At 33.1% G+C, this 21,626-nt stretch overlaps 4 protein-coding genes across 5 annotated transcripts; 2 read left to right on the top strand and 2 right to left on the bottom strand.

Moving 5' to 3' along the window:
* Positions 1-2,365: 2,365 nt before the first annotated feature.
* LOC100818182 (uncharacterized) lies at positions 2,366-5,838 on the bottom strand. Of its 2 annotated transcripts, none has more exons than XM_003535430.5 (2): positions 4,062-5,838; positions 2,366-3,057 (listed from the first exon to the last, which is right to left on the bottom strand). In XM_003535430.5, the coding sequence occupies exon 1, from the start codon at positions 5,670-5,672 to the stop codon at positions 4,218-4,220; it is 1,455 nt and encodes a 484-aa protein (XP_003535478.1). In that variant the 5' UTR covers positions 5,673-5,838; the 3' UTR covers positions 2,366-3,057; positions 4,062-4,217. The 2 variants fall into 2 exon arrangements, with proteins under 2 accessions (XP_003535478.1, XP_040861764.1); XM_041005830.1 differs by lacking the exon at positions 2,366-3,057 and adding an exon at positions 3,095-3,496.
* Positions 5,839-6,732: 894 nt separating this feature from the next.
* Positions 6,733-10,559, bottom strand: LOC100817655 (receptor-like protein kinase). The gene is made up of 2 exons (XM_003535429.5): positions 7,384-10,559; positions 6,733-7,265 (listed from the first exon to the last, which is right to left on the bottom strand). Exons 1-2 carry the CDS (start codon positions 10,319-10,321, stop codon positions 6,952-6,954), a joined length of 3,252 nt encoding a protein of 1,083 aa, XP_003535477.1. The 5' UTR covers positions 10,322-10,559; the 3' UTR covers positions 6,733-6,951.
* Positions 10,560-14,701: 4,142 nt separating this feature from the next.
* Positions 14,702-18,761, top strand: LOC100527083 (SNF7 family protein). The gene is made up of 7 exons (NM_001251507.2): positions 14,702-14,975; positions 15,323-15,474; positions 15,821-15,914; positions 16,859-16,930; positions 17,023-17,134; positions 17,325-17,485; positions 18,419-18,761. The coding sequence occupies exons 1-7, from the start codon at positions 14,907-14,909 to the stop codon at positions 18,470-18,472; spliced, it is 714 nt and encodes a 237-aa protein (NP_001238436.2). The 5' UTR covers positions 14,702-14,906; the 3' UTR covers positions 18,473-18,761.
* A 1,300-nt stretch (positions 18,762-20,061) lies between these two features.
* LOC102663718 (putative RING-H2 finger protein ATL71) lies at positions 20,062-20,906 on the top strand. The gene has a single exon (XM_006606859.4). It carries the CDS (start codon positions 20,352-20,354, stop codon positions 20,820-20,822), a length of 471 nt encoding a protein of 156 aa, XP_006606922.2. The 5' UTR covers positions 20,062-20,351; the 3' UTR covers positions 20,823-20,906.
* Positions 20,907-21,626: the final 720 nt, after the last annotated feature.

Genomic DNA, 21,626 nt, shown 5'->3' with positions numbered 1-21,626 from the left:
ATTGGCTTTAATTTTGTAACTGGATTCCTTCGATTTGCGCAATGTTGCAATGATGGTAGAAAAATATTTAACTAATTCTATATTGGGTGATATATTAAATAAATAATAAATGTTTTATAATTATAATATTAAAAAGTTATGTTGAACATTAATGATTATACACTGTGAGTGTTAAAGATTCAAAGAAACAATAAATAACCTCAATAAAAATTGAGAAATATTTGTATATTTAATTTCTCTCTCATAACCTCTTCAAATTTTGTTTTTTAATTTTGAAAATGAGTTCCTTTAATTTCCGCATGCCATAAAGAGAATGCATTGAATTCTTGAGATGATACATTAATTTTGAAATTGAATTCCTTTAATTCGCGTATGCCCGCAATGAGAATGCATTGAATTTCAAAGACGAGACTTTAACTATTGAGATAAGATTTTAATTTTATAATTGAATTCCTTCAATTTGCACAAATGGACAATGAGACTGCATCTATCAAGTGAGAACGCATTGAATTCCTAAGACGATACATTAATTTTGAAACTGAATTTCTTTAATTTCGATAGACTCACACTGAGATTGGATTGAGTTTCAAAGACAGATTTTAACTCTTGAGATAAGATTTTAATTTTGTAATTGAATTCCTTCAATTTCCACAAGTGAAAAATGAAAATGCATTAAATTCCTGAGACGATACATTAATTTTGAAACTAAATTCCTTTAATTTGCATGACCCACAATTAGAATGCATTGAATTTCAAAGATGAAACTTTAATTTGAGATAAGATTTTAACTTCATAATTGAATTCCTTCAATTTGCATAAGTGGACAATGAGAATGCATTGAATTCTTGAGATGATTCATTAATTTTGAAACCGAATTCCTTCAATTTCAATCCATCGAATTTTTGAGATGAGACTTTAATCTTGTAATTAAACTCTTCAATCCACGAAAGTAGACAATGAGAAATTTATATTTGACAATGGAGAAATTTATTTTTCGTGTGTTTCTGTTCATGTACACTAAAAAATCCTACATTACTTAGAGTTAAAATCAAATCAAAGGTTATTTATAAATACTCTCATCTCTTAACTATCATTATCAAGATGTCTCTTAAGAACAAAACCATGACACTCCATTGAATTTCAAAACAGACAATGGCTAGAATGTAGTGACTAGCAATGTCACCTAGTTAGTAATATTATGCCCCCATTGAATCAATCAAAGCTAGTTCTCGAGTTTGTGACTATGTATTGAGATCTCAGCTTCGCATCGCTCCACAAAATTACTTATTGCTAATTGTTGGTAAAATATTATTTCTGAGATGGACTGAATCCAGCTTTTAAGAAGAAAAAAAGCTTTTTGCAAAATACACTTAAAAGAGCAGTAGAAATTAAAAAAGACATAAAAGTATTAGCAAAACTGATTTTTATTATGGCTTGAACTTTAATTTAGTCTCTATGTTTAGTCTTCCACTCAGTTGTAAGATGGAGCTTCCACTCAGAAGTGATATCTAATTTGTTGAATAAATGAAAGTTTCAAATTTGTGATAGGATTTTTGTCTCTGGATAAATGTATTTGATACACGTATTGAAAGAGTAGTACAACTGAAGTAAACTACACGTATTGAAAGATGTTAGGAAAATGTTAGATGGGAAAACAAAGCTCAAGTTCAAGATTTTCTGCGTGCTCAAACTTTAAAGTAGACAACCCAATATGAATTTCAAATCAAACTTATTTATGAAGAAATCAAGGTTGCAACTGATGAATTTTTTTTATCAAGAACTCTCTATTTGAAAGCAACGATGGAACAGCTTTCAGGAAGAGAACACATTTTAAGTCTGAATTCCAGTTTCTCACAAATGCTAGACATGAAAACGAGGTCATTCTTAGCAAGAATGCATCTCTAACCTGAGCAGTACTTAACAAGGGTAATCTATGAGTATAACATGTAGATCTTATCAATAAATTAGGTTAGAGCACTTACTATGGACTTTCAGTTAAAAAATGAAGTTAATACCAAAGCAAATTCCTACAACTGTGTATTAAGAAAGAGTAAGATCTGTCTCATGAATCCTTGGTAATGCTTCACAGCATACAATGTATTAACTAAGTTATCAATAAGCAGTTTAAATACCCTATCAATCATGCAAATGTAACAAATTAACTTTTAAGAGCCATTAACAGCAGTCTAGCAGCATAAATATAAATCATCAAAGCAGATCCATTCAGGGCAATTAATTTTCACCACGTGCTTTTCTATTTACACTTAACAGGTGGAATAAGAAACAGAACCTTGAGAATGTTTTCAGGAAAAGCTGGAACATTGTTGAAATTAGTAAGTGTTAGAGAAAAATACAGAGAGCGAGATAAATTGATCCAGAATTGTACTATTGATTAGTGTACAAGAACCTAATAATATATACACTTTTAGGACTAATGAACAGAAACAGAGAACCTAATTAACTGACCACTGTCAGTTCAGGGACCTAACTAACACATGAGCTTAAGACCTAAGTACAATAGAAACATTATCTGTGATAAAAATCAATGATACTTGTTAGAATCGTACTCCAGATTCATTTACATAATTAGCACATGTTGGAATGTAAGTCAACTATTGTTGAATTATGACTTAGGAGTATGGAAATAATTGTTAATTTAGTCCTTTGATAAGTAACTGTACTTCAATGCACTCATGGTACATATAAGATTGAATGTATGTAATCTATTCTCGGGTGAGAAATTTCATAAGATAAATTAATTCTTCTAGGTTAAAGATATTTCAAACTTTTTATAAATATATTATGCATTATGATGTTGCAGGTACATTGAGAGTGCATGGAAGTCTGGAAAAAAACTTCAAACATAACTGTATGGGATGAGTGAGGATTGTAGGCACTTTGAAACAACATTCAATATCTATCGGCACCAAACATATAATTATGGCTCAATCAGAATTTTGCAAGTTCAAAACAAGCACAGTAAGAGCACACAAGATCGTCAGAGCAGCAATCTTTTATTGACTTAGAAACCACGGCTATGTAATGCACCTTACTACCCTGTACCAGAACAACCAGTTAGTTGGCTACAGCATGATCATAGTCATTATTCAACAACGGCAACATGGAACAACCACAATCAAAAACTAAGGTCCCAATAATATCTTCGAGACTACTGTTTGAAATTTGCAATTTAATCTATATCAACTGAGATACTTCACAATTGCTTGATTCAAATCAAATTATTACAGACTCAAATCTCAAACTGCAAAATCAGATTAAATTGCAGCATTTCTAATCCCAAAGAAATGTTCCTGTGTTTAAACTAACAAAGAGGAATTAGGTGCAATACTTTAGAGATTTTAGAGAAGCAGATATAATAGATGGGTCTTCTGATCAATTTCAACCCTTGATACCAACGATGACTGGTAACAATTCATGTATGGTTGGACTGAGTGAATGGCAGGTTGCTGGATAATTGTGTCACCTTTACACAAAACTGTCCACAGAATCATTGATTAGAAAGGTTGTATCATAGATCAATGAATGTGAGACAGTTTGAGTTCTTTTCATTTTTTGGGGGTTGTCTATTTGGTGGGTACATAGAAAGAAAACATTAAATATATTTACTAAATGATCTAAATTACTTAAAAAAGAAAGGAGTGAATGATTTTTGTGACCCCAATAAACTAAAATAAATACTTTATTATCTGATTCAAATTTTTTATTTGACTTCTTATCTTGTGCGACGGGCACACAGTAGAAAATATTTTTTACATAATTATAAAATCATTTTATATAATTGTTGTGTTTCACTAGCATTACTCTTCAGTAAATCAGATTATTTGCACAAGGACGAAGTTATATTTTTCTTTCAAGTAGATCAAAAGAGGAAGCATAAATGTAGTGTATCTTATCAAATCAAAATCCATTCTAAACAGCCAGATATCGTTCCATAATGATGAAGATTTTCCATGAGAAACAGTATTGTGTTCCTCCATAAATGCATAACCCTTAAGTGAAAATTCCCAGAAAGAAAAATAACTAACTATCGAAGACATTACCTTCCAGAGGTTAAGTTACTGTTCCTCAATCATTCCCTGAAAATAAACAATACTTACACTTACAATCTCAATCTCCTTGTTAGTGAATCACAAGACAAAGTTGGAGCACAACAGCAGTGGGGAAACAGAACCAGAACCAGAACCAGAACACAGTCCTCATTGCGCTAGTATGTTTTGTATGTGGTCTGCAACAATGTCGGCCACAATCTCAGGCGAGAACCGTCTTATCATGTCATCCCTTGCCTTTCTGCCTTTAGCTGTAGCCTCAGTGAGATTATCCATCACCTGTCTCATAAAAACCCGAAGTTTATCCTCGGAAGGTTCAGCCCAAAGGTGTCCCTTGAATGGACCTTCTATTACTTCACTCATTCTATCCACAGGCAGTGGATAGCTATTATCCTCTGTCAAAAACTCAGTTGGTCCTGACCAATTTGTCGCAATCACGGGCAATGCCATTGACATGGCCTCCACCAGTGGTCTCCCCCATCCTTCCCCTCTGGAAGGAAGAACAAAAGCATCAGCTGCCCTGTAAACTCTCGGAAACTCCCTCGATGCTATGTGGGTATCAATCACATACACTGAAGCCCAACCACTAACTGGTTCTACCATATCAGAACTCTCCACAAAATCCAATATCTTGTTCCCGAAATCCCTGTCGGTATGATAAGGATTTGTTAACAAGTACAAAGCAACCCTATCATCCTGTGAGAATTCCTTCAAGTATGATTTCAACAACACATCCCACCCTTTTCTATACTCCCACTTGAAGACACTTAGAAACACAAAACTCTTCCTCACACCAGAACCTAAGACAAGTTTTGCTCTAGAAGCAAGATCCAATGGCTTGTACCTCACAGGATCAAAGAACTCCACATCAACAGGTTGAACAATCTTCACCACCTTGGAAGGATGAACCCCACTTTGCACAAATGTAGACTTGTGAAACTCTGTAGGAACCCAAACATAGTCCATTCTATTACAGCGCTCCACGTGTTCATCGTTCACCCTATCGGTCTCAAACATAGTCCTGCCAATCACAGACTTGAAATCATGGTAAGAAGATGGAGGGCATGGAAAGGTTTCAAACAGTGGAGGGTACCAAGCACCAGGTTCACTGTGGCAAATCACAATTGTCTCATTCATTCTACATTGATTTTGATACAACTCACTTGCCAAGTTCTTCATATCATGTGGCAAACCCTCCCAAAACTCAAGAGATTCAAGATCACCATGGTGCTCAATTGCCAACCTAAAAGATTGCATTTTTCTGTGGCCATGAAGGGCCAAAACATAGGACCAACCTTCTGAGCTATACCCACCACCTGAAAGAAAGGGGGCCATCCATAGCACACAATGGGAGGGGAAAGAAACTGGTTTGGGGGGTGAAAAGAGAGACCCAATTGCATGAAAAGGGGGTGGTGGTGATGTGAGGGAGTATTTCAAAAAGTGAACTTTGAAGTAGTTTGTTCTTGTGAATCCCAAATAGATTGCTGTAAAGAGAACCAATAAGGAAAGTGTGTGAATTGTAAATTTTCTGAATTTTGATATGAAGGGTTGGGTTGTTGTTGGATTGGGGAGAACATGTTGTTGGCTTGATTCAGAGGAATTCATGATAACATATATGGATGTAGGAATCACAGTATGATTGTATAAGGCAGAAAATGAGGGAAATCAACTGATCCCATTTCTAATGAATGATAAATTCATAAATCTCCTCACTCCTGGGACTGGAGAACCCTAATTAGTGTTGCACTTTTTGCTGATGACTCAATGTTTCATTGGCTCTACATTTTATTTTAGGATAAAATAGTAAATACACTTTGGCTCCTTTGTTTATTTAAATTTTCTTAATCATAATATTAATAAGAAATATTTATTACAGAGATTAATCTCCGTCAAATAGAGCATACACTATTTTTTAAGTTGGGTATCCATATTCTCCTCCCAAGATTTGTTTCTAACCTTTTAAAAAATATAAATATCAATCATATTCTTAAGAGATATGTTAAAAAATTAATTGTGGTTTTTTTATTAAAATACATAAAATTATGCTATTTATAATTTTTTATACTATAATAAATATTTTTTTCGTTTTAATTTCTTAATCAATTTCTTAAGAACATCGAGAACAAAATCTTTAAAATAAAATTTTATTCTTTTCATATTTAAAACACTATTAATAATTTTTAAGATATTGGCAATCATAAACCGCCAAAAACGCAAATCGCAGAACAAAAGAAAAAGGGCAAATGACACCCCACTTCCGGTTATGAACCCCCCAACCGCCGCAGCCACACCGTCCCTCCACCGGCGAAAACTTCACCGGCTTCATGACCTGCCTTCAATAGAACAGCGAAGCACACACCGAGAAAAGCCTTAAACTTAGCCTAAAAAAGGTATGCAAAGTATCATCTTTAGCCGCTTTACGTTAACTCTCACTGACTTCATACATTCCCTCCGATGCAGAGAACACAAAAGACCACCATTGAAGATTCACCTGATTCCCATTGAACTCAGAGTATCTTTCCCCCATCCTTGAGTTTGGGCCGGAAAAAACCTTAATTTGAAATTTCTTTTGCAGTAAATTTCCCAAAACTATAACTCCAAGTTTAGAGCAAAATTAACTACTCAAAGTCATAGTTATAGACTTATAGCATGTGCAAGTTTTTGTATGCATCGTCAGCTGTGAACGATTTAATATTGAACTCCATCCAATCTCAATATAATTTTGTTTCCCTATCTATACACAAATAAATGCATGTGATTGAATAGAACATAAACTTTGTACACTAGAACCAAAACCAGAGAGGCAAAACATAATAAAACTTTTTCATGATTATACAAGTTATAAATAAGCCTTAAGCAAACTAGAACATCTTTTTTAGCATCTCTACAAATGCTTGATAACATCCCTCATCGTAGGTCTCTTGCGTGGATCCTTTAATGTGCATCTCAAAGCCACCAAAAGCACCTTGGCAACTTGTTTCATCACATCAGAATTTGAAATTTCATCAGCCATCTCTGGATCAACAATTTCGTCAATAACTCCTGTTTCCTCCCAGACAGATCTAGCCCAATTAACTATATCCGTCCCTTCCATAAATGATGCATCCAATGGCTTCTTTCTGGATATCAGTTCCAGCAAAACTACCCCATAACTGTATACATCAGATTCCTTACCCTTTGTTGTTGTATAGGATTTCTCTGTAACATACCAACATTTAAACATGTTATTAGGAGGATTTGGGAATAAAAGACGCTGTTATGTAACAAAAAAAAAAAGATGCAGTTAAAATCATATGGACTGGTGGATAAGAATTACCTGGTGCTATATATCCAAGTGTACCAGTAACAGATGACGACTGTGTTGAGGTAGAAGGCTGATCTAAAAGCTTGGAAATACCAAAATCTGCAATATGAGGCTCCATGTCAGAATCTAGAAGTATATTGCTGGTTTTGATGTCTCTGTGCACTATGACAGGATCACAGTCATAATGGAGATAAGCCAATCCATGAGCAATTCCAAGAGCTATCCTATTCCGGACATTCCATTCTAAGGAGTATGGTGGATTCCTCTCATGCAAAGCACCATGAAGGCTTCCATTTGGCATGTATTTGTATGCAATTAGACCATAGTTTTCTCTCAACCAGCACCCTTCCAATTTGACCAAATTTCGATGCCTAATCTTTCCAATGGTTTGAATTTCTCTGGTCATGCTTGAGCTTTTCCCTTCATCATGAGCAAATACAAATTTCTTTATAGCCAAAATTTTGTCTGGACCTATTGCTGCTTTGTAAACCACTCCTTGAGCTCCTCTGCCAATAATATATTGATCATTTAGATTTTCTGTCGCTTCCATTACTTCATTAAGAAGTGTTGGAAAATCATCCTCCTCAATGATTATGGCTTCCTGCTTAATTTTTCTGATAAAGAATATACAGATTAACCCCAGCAGCAGAACAACAAATACTAAGGATCCAAGTGCTATCATCACAGCTTCAACTTTACTCAGCTTTTTTGACTTTTTTGAATTTGTGCTACATGGCTGTAAATAGCTGCTCACAGTGAAATTCGAGTCACACAGACCAGGATTGCCCAAAAATGATAAAGAAGAATTTGGTAATGTTGTTAGCTGTTGTGGCACAGGACCTTCAAAAGAATTAAATGAGATGTTGAATTCAGATAATGAACTGAGCTCATCAAGAACTTGTATACTTCCTGTCAAATTGTTCCAAGATAGATCCAGGCTTAGCAGATTCTTCAGGTTTCCAATCTCCCTAGGAAGTTCACCTATCAGCCCATTAGCACTTAAATTTAGCTCATATATCAAATTCACCAATTCTCCAATTGATCTAGGAATGTTTCCTCCAAACGTATTTCCACCAAGTCGTAACTCGTTGAGCTTTTTAAATTCTGACAAGAAAGCTGGAATACCACCATTAAAACGATTCTCTGAGAGAATTAAAGTTGTTAATGTTGTCCAGCTCTGAAAACTTGAAGGAACCGAACCATTCAAAGAATTGAATCCGACATTAAACTTGATCATTTTGGCACAGTTTGACAGCTGATGTGGCAAAGGACCTTGCAAGTTATTGTGAGAAAGATCCAAAGTCTGAAGATTCACAAGGTTTCCTAGCTCTGAAGGTACAAGACCCGTCAAGCTGTTCATGGACAAATCTAAAAGAGAGAGATTTGTGCAGTTTCCCAAACTTGATGGAATTGCTCCACTGATATTGTTGTTGTTGATGCTCATGTAAGAGAGGTTTGGATTAGTTTCAAAATCAGGAAGTGCCCCAGTTAAATTATTATCTTCAAGTCTCAACCTTGTAAGAGTTGTACACCTTCCTACATCAGGAGGTATGCTGCCAATAAATTGATTGCCACCCATATTCAGCCTGACCAGGTGCTTTCCAAAACAAAGATTTGGTGGGAGGGTACCAGTGAAATTATTATACATAAAATCTAACACCACCAAACTGCTATTGATTCCTAAGCTTTGAGGTATGACTCCGGAGAACTGGTTGTTAAACAAGGAGACATTCTTAAGATGTTTAAGCTCTGTCATCTCAAGTGGTAGCTCGCCCGAGAGGTTATTAATGTACATATGGATCTGCTCAAGGCTTTGAATTTTCCATATGCCAAGTGGAATTTCTCCTGTCAAATGGTTTTCAAACAATCTAAGATCACGCAATTTACTCAAGTTTCCTAATTCGCTTGGAATTTCTCCTTCAAGTTGATTGGAATTCAAACTCAACTCTTTCAGTGATTTGCAATTACCAATCTGTGGAGGTATTTTCCCTGACAATAGGTTCTCCGGAATGAATAACATAGAAAGGTTGGGCAGGAGGCCGAAGGTTGATGGTATAGTGCCAACTAAGTTATTCCCTGAAGCATAAAACTCTATTAGACCACTACAATTCCCCAAGCTTGATGGTATACCCCCACTAAAGTTATTGTAAGAAATACTCAAAATAGACAACTTTTTGCAATATCCAGATCCCAATTGAACAGTACCTCCAAGGTTATTATAATTGAGATATAACTCTTGAAGATTTTTGAGATTATTTAGACTCTCAGGAATAACTCCCTCTAATTGATTCCTTTCCAAATACAGATTCTCTAAGTTACTACAATTTCCAATGGATATTGGAATTGTCCCTGACAACTGATTATAAGAAAGATCCAGAGTGACAAGCTTAGTGATATTCCCAACACTTAAGGGGATTGAACCAGTTAAACTGTTTCTGCTAAGATCCACTTCTTCCAGGTGAGAAATTTCAAACAAGGATTCAGGAATTTCACCATTAAGGTGATTAGATAAAAGGTATATATGCTTCAAATTTTGCAAGCTTTTGAAGCTCTCAGGTATTCCTCCGCTAAAGTTGTTTACAGAAAGGTTCAAGTACTCAAGCATGCTACAGTTCTCTAATTCTGGGGGGATTTTCCCAAAGAAATCATTATATGATAAGTCTATGGTTTGCAAGTGAACCAAACGTCCAAGATCAGGTCCTAATTGACCCAAAATCGAATAACTAGTGAGGTTTAGAGAAACCACATTGTTGGCATTATCACAATGCACTCCTGCCCAAGATGAGCATGGAGTGGAATCAGACAACCTCCATGTGGAGTTTATGTCACTAGGCACAGTAGTCCAATCCCTCAAGAGGGACAACAAAGCCAAACCATCAGAGTTCAATGCAGAAGCAGCATATAACAAGGAAGAAAAACATAGAAGCAGCAAGAGATACAGATACCCCATATAGAAAGGAGCTAGAAGGAGCCACAACAAGGTACCACAAAGACAAATATGATGCTAATAAGGTAGCAAAGGTTTAAGAGAGAATAAGCACTTACCTTCTTGCAGTTTGCAAGAAGAGCAAAGAAAGGTGGTGAGTTGTTTTGCACATGAAATAAGAGAAGAGGAGGTAGAAGCTGAAAATGAGGAATCTATTTTGCTCTTCTTCATATAAATAGTAGCATTGATCCGGTGCCATGCAACTTTGAGCAAAGTTGGTGTCTGGTAATTTTTGGCTTGTTTAATGTATAGATTACTGTGGGTATGGTTTTTTGTCCACTTGCACTCTTTGGTATTAGTTTTTGTTTTCCGTTTATGGATGAAAATGATTAGTTGCTGACGTTGGAAAATACATATTATAGAAATACTAATAATTTAATTAGAATCTACGTACGAAGTGGCTGAGGTGTGCGCCGTCTTCTCTTTTATATGCGTTCTGACATGTTTCAAGGTGGTTCTCTCTTCTACGGTACTAGCTAGCTACTTGAAAAATAAAGAGGGGGTGATATTTGAATATCTAAAAAATTTGCAAACATTCCATTAACATAATTCATTTTTTTTCTATCATTAATTTTATTAATAATTTATTTTTCATCTCTTTCAATATCTCCGAAGGTGTATACACCCACAAGATGTCCAATAATGATTTTTGTAAAACATTTTAGAAAAAAAACATGTTTTTAATCTTTATATTTTTTTGAATGTGGAATGTTTTTATATTTTTGTATTAATGAATTTGTTCTTCAAATTTTAAAATAGGTTTAATTTCTCTGAATTGATTATTATTTATTTATATGTTGTAAGATTATTAATTTTATAATAATTATTTAAAAAGTTATGTTTATATTGGTTTTAAAATAATTGACCGTGTAAAACATTAATTTATAATTAGTAATGGATTCACAAAAATGCATTAACGATCAAGCAGCGATTCGATAATAACAAGGTTTGTCAACAAAGAAATGCGATTCCGATTTATTCTTTATCATTATTAGTATTCCACGTCAACTCATGAAATTTGTACGAAAGCTTTTTCGGATGAAATAATGGAAGTGTTCAGTGTTCACACTTATGACTTACCTATTGTCTCTCGTGGACAGAACTTGTCCATAACTTTAAAATCAAAGTCCAAGTGTTCAGTGTTCACACTTATGATTTGCCTATTGTCTCTCGTGGACAGAACTTGTCCATAACTTTAAAATCAATGTTCAATGTTCACATTTATATGTGCAACCTGTTCTTTTTAACTTTTTTTTATGCCGGCTGCATTTCATATTGATTTTTATTAAATATAAAGAGTTCATTATCACTAAATACAAAAATTAACTGCCTGCAAATTATTCTAATTTAATGAATGATTTTGAGTTTAAATACAAATACGCATTGTGTTAAATGTTCAAAGAGATAGTTCAAGTTCAGTCACAAATACTTTGTAACTCAAGATGTATCACTTACTACTTTAGAATTGGAAATGGATTTTCTTACAACCTCTAGTATCAACATTTTTTTAATGTTTAAATAACAGAAACTTTTTGGCTGTTTTTTTTTTTTTTTTACTCAGAGGAGGAGGAGGATTCGAAACATTAAGAAAAAAAAGGATAAACTGATAAAGTAGGTACTATTCCACGGGATAAAGTAGATTCTACTAAACCGTGGAGAAAATCTTAAAAGTCAGTTTTGACAACTTTGAGGTCAACAAAGATTGAATTGAAATTCAAGTCCTTGGAGCAACTGCGTTCCATCATAGAGGCGCGTTATTATTAAAAATAATTTTCTTTTAGTATCTCAGAAGTGTATTTAGTTAGTTGTTATTTAATATTTTGTAATACTTTTCAAGATTTAGTTGATGGAAAAAATGTGAAACAACAAAAAAAAATGAAATTAATAGTTGTGTTATGAGATAATTTATATGTTTATAGTTTTTATTGTACAAATAAAAAAATAGATAAAATATGAGAATATTACTCTTTTTAAAAAAAAATAAAATTAAGCTAACAATCTTGACTTAGGTTTTATTTATGTCTATTTCAAGAATTGCAACCGGTGGGAACTAGAAACACAGATTTATCTATTTTTTCGGCGAGTGAATAGACATTTTGGTCTCTGTTTTTATATCTATTTTGCAAATTAATTCCTATTTTTTTGAAATATAAAAAATAGTTTCTATCTTTGCATAAGTGTTACAAAATAGTCCTTAACGGTTAAATTTGAAAGTAATGTCATTAGTGAGGTGTATTGTTGGCAATTTTAGAAGCTTCTAACAATGAATTCTTTGAAAACTTGATCAAAGTTTCTCCAATCAGTAAAAAAGTGACAGATGCAGGTTTTCCATGGGCTTCACTCCTGTCATCTATTGCAAAGGAAGGGTAAATCTCTTGAAATTATGAAGCAATTGTACTTCAAAATTAAAATAACAAAAAACACAATGCAGTTTTCATTTCAAAAACGTAGTGCAGTTCTTTCATATTTCTTCAAGATACGTTAGCATTTGCCAACACGAATACACAGTGGTGTTCTTTACACGGTAAAATATTGTTTGTGAGTCAATCAATTGTGGAGATTTTTGTGAAAATAATGACAATTGAAGTTGAATTAATAGTTCAGATGAGTCCTCATAGATGCATGTGTGACTGCAGGACTAGTAATATTAATCTTTCATCGTTCATTCACAAAACGTACTTAATAGCTTTGGTGGGAGCTGAAATTTGTAGCCAAAAGCATGTGGCCATGTGCAACTGTGTGAGTTATTTCAAATTATGCAAGAAAAGGGAAAATTTTCATATTTATGGTTGTACTGTGTATGCAGGATAAAGTTATATAAAGTTTTGCTTTGTTTAAGAGAGTGAAAAGAAACAAAGTAGGAAAAAAAAGATTTTTTTTTAATTTGTTTAGTAGAAGAAGATTTTTTTTCTTATCTCACGTTTGAATGTGCAAAAATAATATATATATATATATATATATATATATTATTTTTGCACATTCAAACGTGAGATAACTATGGTGAAATTTTGCACGAGAAAAATCCTTTTGTATTAAATGACAGCGCATAATATTTAAATTCTGATAAATTATTGTTTTTAGTCTCTTATATAATAAATTGATTTTTTTTACTGATTTTTAGTCTTTTGTGATGATTTTAAAATATAAATATTAACGTCTAAAAAATAAAAATCAATTTATGATAACAAAAAAATGTCATAAAGTATTAATTTATTATGTGAGAAATTATGAAGAATAATTTGTCAAAATCAAGACTATAAAATATTTTTAAATTTTAAGGAACTAAAAAAATACTCTCCAAATTTAGGGACTAAGATAATAATTAAGCCTATTTCTAAATATAAATTCTCGATTTTGTTTTTGTTATAGTTTTTATATACTTATATAGGTTGTATTTGTTAGGTAGTACTACTGAACAAAGAGAAAAATATAAGATAAGTATTTGAATTTTTTTTTATCATGTGTATTTTTTTTTACTAACAAATAAACAACACAAGCATAGTAATATAAAAGTTATTAAAATATCCTTTTTATTATTAATTATCTTAATATAATTTATATTATTATTATTATATTTTATAAGAATTCAAAATACATAATACATATAAGCAAGTTAACTAGGGAATAATGTAAATTCGAAATACATGACATGATATATTTATTATAACTAATAGATAATGTGAATTTAAAATACATGACACAATATTGTTGTTATAGTATAGTTAGTAGATCATATAAATTTAAAATACATGACATTATAAGTTTATTGTAACTAGTAAATAATGTGAATTTGAAATATATGACATGATATAATTGTTATAACCAGTAAATAACATGGATGTGAAATATGTGACATTGATGCGACTAGCCGATATTAAAATATAGATGTATTTTTTAAATATTTTGTAATTAGGATAAAAAGTTATTCCATTATTTTCTCACCAAAAAATTGAATTTTCGTACTATCCTCGTCCGATCAATTTGTATTATCCCATAAATTATTATTTTAAATCAAACTTAGTACACAAATATTTATCCTATCTAGTATCATAAATTTTAACAAATCAAACGAACGGATAAAGGTTTTGAAAAGCTATTTGCAATATAGAACTCATAACTTTATATTTTTTGTTGAATATATAGAACTAGTAACTAACCATTTGAGCCGTAAATACTCTCCAAACTGTTATTTTTGAACAACTTATAACACGTAAATAATTTATTCTAATTAATTAATCTGACCCTGACCCAGACCCAGTAATGAAATTGGGCCGCGCCTCATTTGAGTTGGGCCTGAAATGCTGTGTACGTAATACATACGCAAAATTTCCCTTGATGATAGCAATATTTGGGTGGAAGCTTCTATTCTATCACTGCAGAAATTGATGAGAAAGTTCCCATCCCAATTCGGTGGTTTATCGCGTTAAGCAAAAAACCCAATCAAAATTCTAAGTCTCTTTGTTTACGTTGTTCGTTTCCCTCATTGCTTTGTTCTCTTCTCTCTTCTCTCTCACATTCAACTTCAAAGGCGTAGAGTGAGATCCGAACGATGAAGAGAGTATTCGGCGTCAAGAAGAACAAGGATCCTCCTCCTTCCATTCAGGATGCTTCCGATAGGGTTCTTCCCTTTCCCTCTCTCAATTATCAATTTCGTTCATTCGCAGATCTGTTCAATTTTCGCATTTGGATTCGCGTTTTGAAGCTAATATATTGAATGATATTATGGCCCAAACCCTAAATTGGAATAAACGATAATTTAGATTATGTTAGGATGCTATCTGTTGAATATTTATGTTTGTTAAGATTTTGTAATTCGGATTTTATTGAAACACTTATTTTTTGGAATAGTTAATTTTGTTTCATAAGTTTTTACGTTTACATTGGTTTTTATGGCCATTGTATATTCATCTATGTTTAGTTGGTTGGCTTGGTTTATTGAGTTGCTAATTGTTGTGTATTTTTCAGATTACTAAACGAGGTGACTCGGTGGATGACAAGATTAAGAAGCTTGATGCCGAGCTTAGTAGATATAAGGAGCAGATTAAGAAAACTAGACCTGGTCCTGCCCAGGAAGCTGTTAAAGCTAGAGCCATGAGAGTTCTTAAGCAAAAACGAATGTGAGTTTTTCTCATCTTTGTTTGCTTAGTTTATTTGTCGTCGTTCAAGTTTATTTGTCATTGTTGACAAATTGATTGAGCCAGTTATGGATCAAAGATGGGAATTTATTGCACGATTTGAGTTTGTGGGCATATATAAAGAAATTAAGAATAGGATAGCTTTGTATTAATGAAATGGTACATTGATCAGAAATTTGGTAAACATGAGCTACTGTTGCAACTTAATCTTTACGTTGATAATAGGGTTTATTCTGTCAAATGATAATAACTTTGTCATATAATAATACACATGAAATGAATATTATATAGCGGTATTCATATAACAATGCACTACGCCTTTGGTCAGGTATGAAGGCCAGCGTGACATGCTGTACAATCAGACATTCAATCTCGATCAAGTTCAATTTGCAGCTGAAGGCATTAAAGATGCTCAACAAACTGTATGTATCAAAGCACTTATAGTTTTCTCTGTGACCCTTACCTATATTGAACTGTGTTTTATCTCGCATCCATTTGTGTATCATATTTCTTTGTTCTGTGCAAGAATATGTTGGTGATTTAATTCATAATAGAAGATGTATATCATAAGCAATATTCTACAAAATTAAATCAAATAATTTGTGGAACAGCTTCATTCTTCCCTCTTTGAAAGCAAGTGATATGATTGGTTGCATTATTGAAGTTGTGGCTAAGGTTATTAAGCAGGAGGCTTATTAGCTGTGTGTTTATTGAATGGGGAGACTTATGGTTCTTGTTTTATAATTTACCCTGGGGTGTACTTTGGCCCAAAGGTACTGCTTTGTGAGTTGTGACCTATTGGTTACATATTTTAGTCAGGAACACAGCCTCTCCACTAGTTAGGTAAGGCTGTGTTCATCTGAACCTCTCTAGCCCCCACAATAACGGTAGCCTTGTGCAATACTGGCCTGCCCTTCTGTTTAATGATTTACTGTTTCTTAACATTTAAATTCAAATTATTTAGATGTCTGTAACTATTTGTAAATTCTAGAAGTCTGAAGATGCCAATTGTATGCTATATAAAGTATAGTCGATTGGGGTAACCATATTTACTATAAAACATTCATCTGTCTTGGTAGCGCTTTAAGGGGCATGGTTCGAGGCGGAGCTTTGTCTGTACCCTGTTTGGAACCTGCTGCCTACCTCATGAGAGGTAGGTCATGAGGTAGGAGATGAATCGTCTGTCATTTGGGAGGGGTCTCTTCATAGAGATATTTACATTATGCCTTCTACTTCTGTATTAACAAATTCTACTATATTTTGTTTTCAGAAATCGGATGACCTCAAAAAATATTTTTTCATGCTGATATAAAATTTAAATTCGATTGTTTACAACTTGTTCCTTTTTTCCCCTTTCCTTTTTCAGATGACAGCTTTGAAGTCTGCCAACAAGGAGTTGAAGGGAATGATGAAAACTGTGAAGATCCAAGACATTGATGTATGTATCTCTTTCCTTTTCTCTTATAGCTTCTATCTAAAGTGAAAATTTTTAAAAATTTTGTCTTAACTGTTGATCCATGCTATGTGTAGAACTTGCAAGATGAGATGATGGACCTCATGGATGTAAGTAATGAAATTCAAGAGACTTTGGGTAGAAGCTATAATGTGCCTGATGACATTGACGAGGATGATCTTATGGGTGGTATGTTAAAAATTTGGTTAGGAAGCTTGAGATATTTGTTGGAAATCATTTTCAAAAACTCCTAGCTAACATGGCTCCATAGTTGGGCAGGGTAGTGGGATTTTGTGGCTGTGATGAAAATTGTTTTTTGTTGTTGTCATGAAGCGGTTTGAATGACATGTTTCTTTATTTTTTGGTTTTGGTAAAACAGAACTTGACGCATTGGAATTAGACATGGGAAATGAGACTGAAGCTGATGGGGTCCCATCCTATCTCCAACCTGATAAAGAACCTGATTTGGATGCAGAACTTAACTTACCTCCAGCTCCAACAGGACAAACGGCAGTGCCACCTGGCAGATTCAATGCCCAGGTATAATGTTTTGCTCCTTGTATATATATACTGCTGCTTTTTTGTAGTTGTTAACTGTACTTAAAATGAGGGGGTTGGTTTGGAGGGGGGACTTAGTCAAGTCTCATTGTGGAAAACTTGGGTGTAAATCAGGTGACTTTTGTCTTTTGTTTGAATATTACTTGGCTGCAGGTTGGTCATGAGATATAGTTGGCTATGGGTAGACAGTAGACACATTGTTTCTCTTGTGAAGCGATTATTTCTATAATGCTGGAAAAGATGTTGGAAAAATGGTTTTTATTCAATGCAATTTTGGCTGTAGGATGTCTAGACTGAAATATATTTTCTTTATGTAAAATTGATTGTGGCACAGTCTTGGTAAATTATTGGCCAAAACTGTCCAAGATAATTGAATTTGATTTTGCCGTAGATTTAAATTCTGAAGGTTGAAATACAAAGGCTGGAATTAGAATATTGAAAATTAGCATAGCGAAGTTGCTAGAAAGTGAGGCTGTTGACCTCAAGCACTTTAACTGGCTGTAGTTGAAATGAATCAATAAGTGGAAAGTAGTATGGTAGTTTCAACACATCATCCACTGATTTCTTAATTATATAGGGAGGAGGGAAAGCCCATACTTAGTGCCAATTTTTGTGACAGCTGTATAGGATGTTAAATTTAGGGATATTGAGGTCACATTCTTATGTATGATGATGTAACTTGTAGGATATGAATCACTGCTTACTTTTCTTTTGTTCATCCTTATTTGTGTCAGCCTTTGTATAGCATAGGCAGAGCAGATTATCTGTTGGTCTGGTTAATAGCTTACTGACAAGTGATTCTTGAGAGACTGTTCAATACAAGAATCTGAACTGAATAAATTACTCAATTTTCTGCTTTTTTGTTTTAAATGTTATGTACCTTCCATTCCTGATTGATTGCTTTGATACTGACAGACTGAGGACGAACTGGGTTTACCTGCTGTCCCTCGGGCATCCATACGCGGTTAAAGAATGTTTTTTTATATCTTGGCATAGCTAGTGAAGTCACGAGCAAGCCCTTGTAAAGATGTGCAGATCTTGAGAATATTGATTGATACAGTGATTTAATTGGTCTGGTGTTTCCATTATAGACTTAGTGCCTTTTATTTTCCCTTGTAATAAACCATGTGGAAGCATCTTTGTTTTTTGTATGAAGCTTTTGGCTCGGGAAAAAAAGGGAAAAAATGTTTGTCGAAAGCTTGGAACCTGCAAGTAATGTTTATAAAGGAAATTTATGCATACACATTTGTTATGCAAATTTTGTTGTCTCCATTCAGATGATTTTAGTAGATTTCTTAATGTATTTGATATTAACTGAACCCATGAATGTGATAAATCATGGTAAAATTGTGAACAAAATGTGGGGAACTTGATTTTGCAAGACAGATTGGGTCGAAAGCATAATGATTTTTATACAAATGATTCTGATCCTGAAATGATTGTTTCCATTTTTAAAGAGCAAATAAAGGGCAATTGAGTTAAGTGGGCTTAAACTTTTTGTCTGAGAATATTACCATTTATTTTTGGATTATTACTTTCTTTTTCATCTCATACCCATTTTTCTTTCTATTTTTCTCTTTTCCATCATATCAATTAACTCATTTATGACTTTGTTTATCTTAATTTTGTATTTCTTATTTCCATCTTCCTCGCCCATTTGGGTCTTGTTATAATTCGTTGGGATATCTGAAAGGAAGTTATTAGTTGAAAATGTGATTATATTGCTGAGCAAAGGAACTCCGTTACTTCTTGAGCAGTTGAAGACTTGAAGTCCAAGAAAAAAATGATTTTTTTTTTAAAAAATATTTTGGCTAGTTATGCAGCCATCATTTAGGTGCTTTATAGTTTTAATTTTTTTCTTTTTTTGGGGATGAACATTGTGCATGGATTTTGGTTTATACAGGTGTGCTGCGAAGATCACCTCACCCAATCAGAATAAAAAAAGTTCAAATTAAAGTTTGGGTAATGATGCAACCATAGTTTAAGTGCAACTTCAGTAAACGCCAAAGGAATTTCAATTCATCAACTAGAGTTGAATGTTAGGGAAAGTGAATTATTTTTCAGAAGTGAATCAACAATTTGACGAGTGAGTATCAAATTATAATTCTCAGACACAGTCTATAATTGTTATAACAATATTAAAGTTGATTGATCTTATGCAAAATATTTTATATATAAACACACACATAAGATTTTTATAATTTGAATTATTAAACTTTAATATTATAATCATAGAAAAAAAAAGTTATCCTTGAAAATCCACGTCCAATCAAAATATTGCCAAATAGTGGAATCAAAAATTGGTTTTGAATGCTTCAAATTGTAACCCGCACTAGATCTAAAAAAACAGTAACCTCAATCCCGTACACGCAAAGTTGGTATTTTTAAATACATTTATATGTATATATGGTCAACTTGTACAAGTCGTTAGTGATTATCAATTTAAATAATGTTTTATAGTCTCGAATTTTGGCTGCTCTAGTGTAATTACTCTTCCAATTTTCTCAGTTGATAATGGTTCAGAACTAATTGAATATAAAGTTGTCACAGTCACACATAAAGAAAGAATTTAGCTTTGCACAAAGTCCTTGTCATGTCCACACCGTAGGAAATTTCTCGCAGAACGAGAAGCCAACTAACAAATTAACAAAATTAAATTAAAAGAGGGTTAACACATGAAATATGAAAAAGACATGTACAAACGTTGACCCCCCAGAAAAACTATATATGATGCTATTTCCTACCTCATCAAATTTTGTTAAACCTCGTAAATCACCAAATTAAGAATCACATTAAGCAATTTCATTCCACAAATTAACCCCAACCCATTCCAAATTTTCGATCCAAGATGAACAATAGCACCAACAACAAGGAGAACAACGGTTTTGACCCAAGTGAGTTCACATATGGAGTAGCTTTTGTAATTGGCTTGATCTTCTTACTTGTCAGCATAGCTTTGGCATGTGTGCGTCTGCGCATGGCTCGTGGTCCTAACATGCTGAACATTTTGGCTGGTATTCCACCATCTCGCCATGCAAGATCATCAGAAGAAGACAACTCAGCTGAACAAGGGCTTCATCACATTGACAAAAGTTTTGAGAGGTATCCAAAGCTGCTATACTCTCAAGTAGAGAAGGGTTCAAGTTCATCAAGTGTTGTTTCTTCTAGTTGCTCCATATGCTTAGGTGACTACAAAGAAAGTGACACGTTGAGGTTGCTTCCACACTGTGACCATCTTTTCCATCTTGCTTGTGTTGATCCTTGGCTTAGGTTGCATTCAACTTGTCCCATATGTAGAAAATCATCTATTCATGCTTAGTATTGGGGATCACATCTCTCCTTTGTTGTTGTAGAAGATTTGTTATATTAGTTAAATCAGTATATATATATATATAAGGTTGTAACTTAGGAAGATTAATTAACCATATATTTGATCGATCAATTGTTCTGCTGAATTGCACAATGACCTGTTGCTACTCTGATGTCTCATGATAGTGCGCACACAGTTTTGCTCTCTTTTAGTATTCTACAGCAGCACTCATGGTTTCGTGTAGATAGAGTAATTAATAACTAATAACTACAACATGATTTTTTTTCTTACCCTTATTCTATGTTACTTTTTGTTGTATTACTTTTTTTCTTAGCTTCTTCCATTTTTAATGTTTTTTTGACTGAATGTTAACATCTCAAATATTCTACAGTGTCATGATGAATATTCTTTAATTTTAAAATAAATAAACAATGCTTGTTAAATAGAGTGGCAAGTGACTTGCTTACTTTAAATAAGTATTTTAATTAAAATGCACCAATAGTATAAATTTTTATTTTATTTTATAATTCAACTATAAATTATTGTGTATGATAACGTTGCATATTTTATAATAATTATTTTAAAAGATATATTTATTGGATGATTTCTAACTGATAATATAAAGGTTTTTACATTGAAAATGTATGAAAAAATAAATTCTTAAATAAAATATCAGACTGTATAAGTTTTGTGAATATACAAATTAAATATTATTAAAATGTTTATCATTTTAAATGAAATTATCTTACTGGACTAATTTATCAGGGTCTAATTACATTGACTTTTAAATATTAAAGGTTTCATAAAAAAATC

The sequence above is a fragment of the Glycine max genome, chromosome 10 (genome assembly GCF_000004515.6).
Source record: "Glycine max cultivar Williams 82 chromosome 10, Glycine_max_v4.0, whole genome shotgun sequence".
Classification (NCBI taxonomy): Eukaryota; Viridiplantae; Streptophyta; class Magnoliopsida; order Fabales; family Fabaceae; genus Glycine; species Glycine max.
Note: the sequence above shows the minus strand (reverse complement) of the source record. Positions and strands in the feature narration are given on the sequence as shown.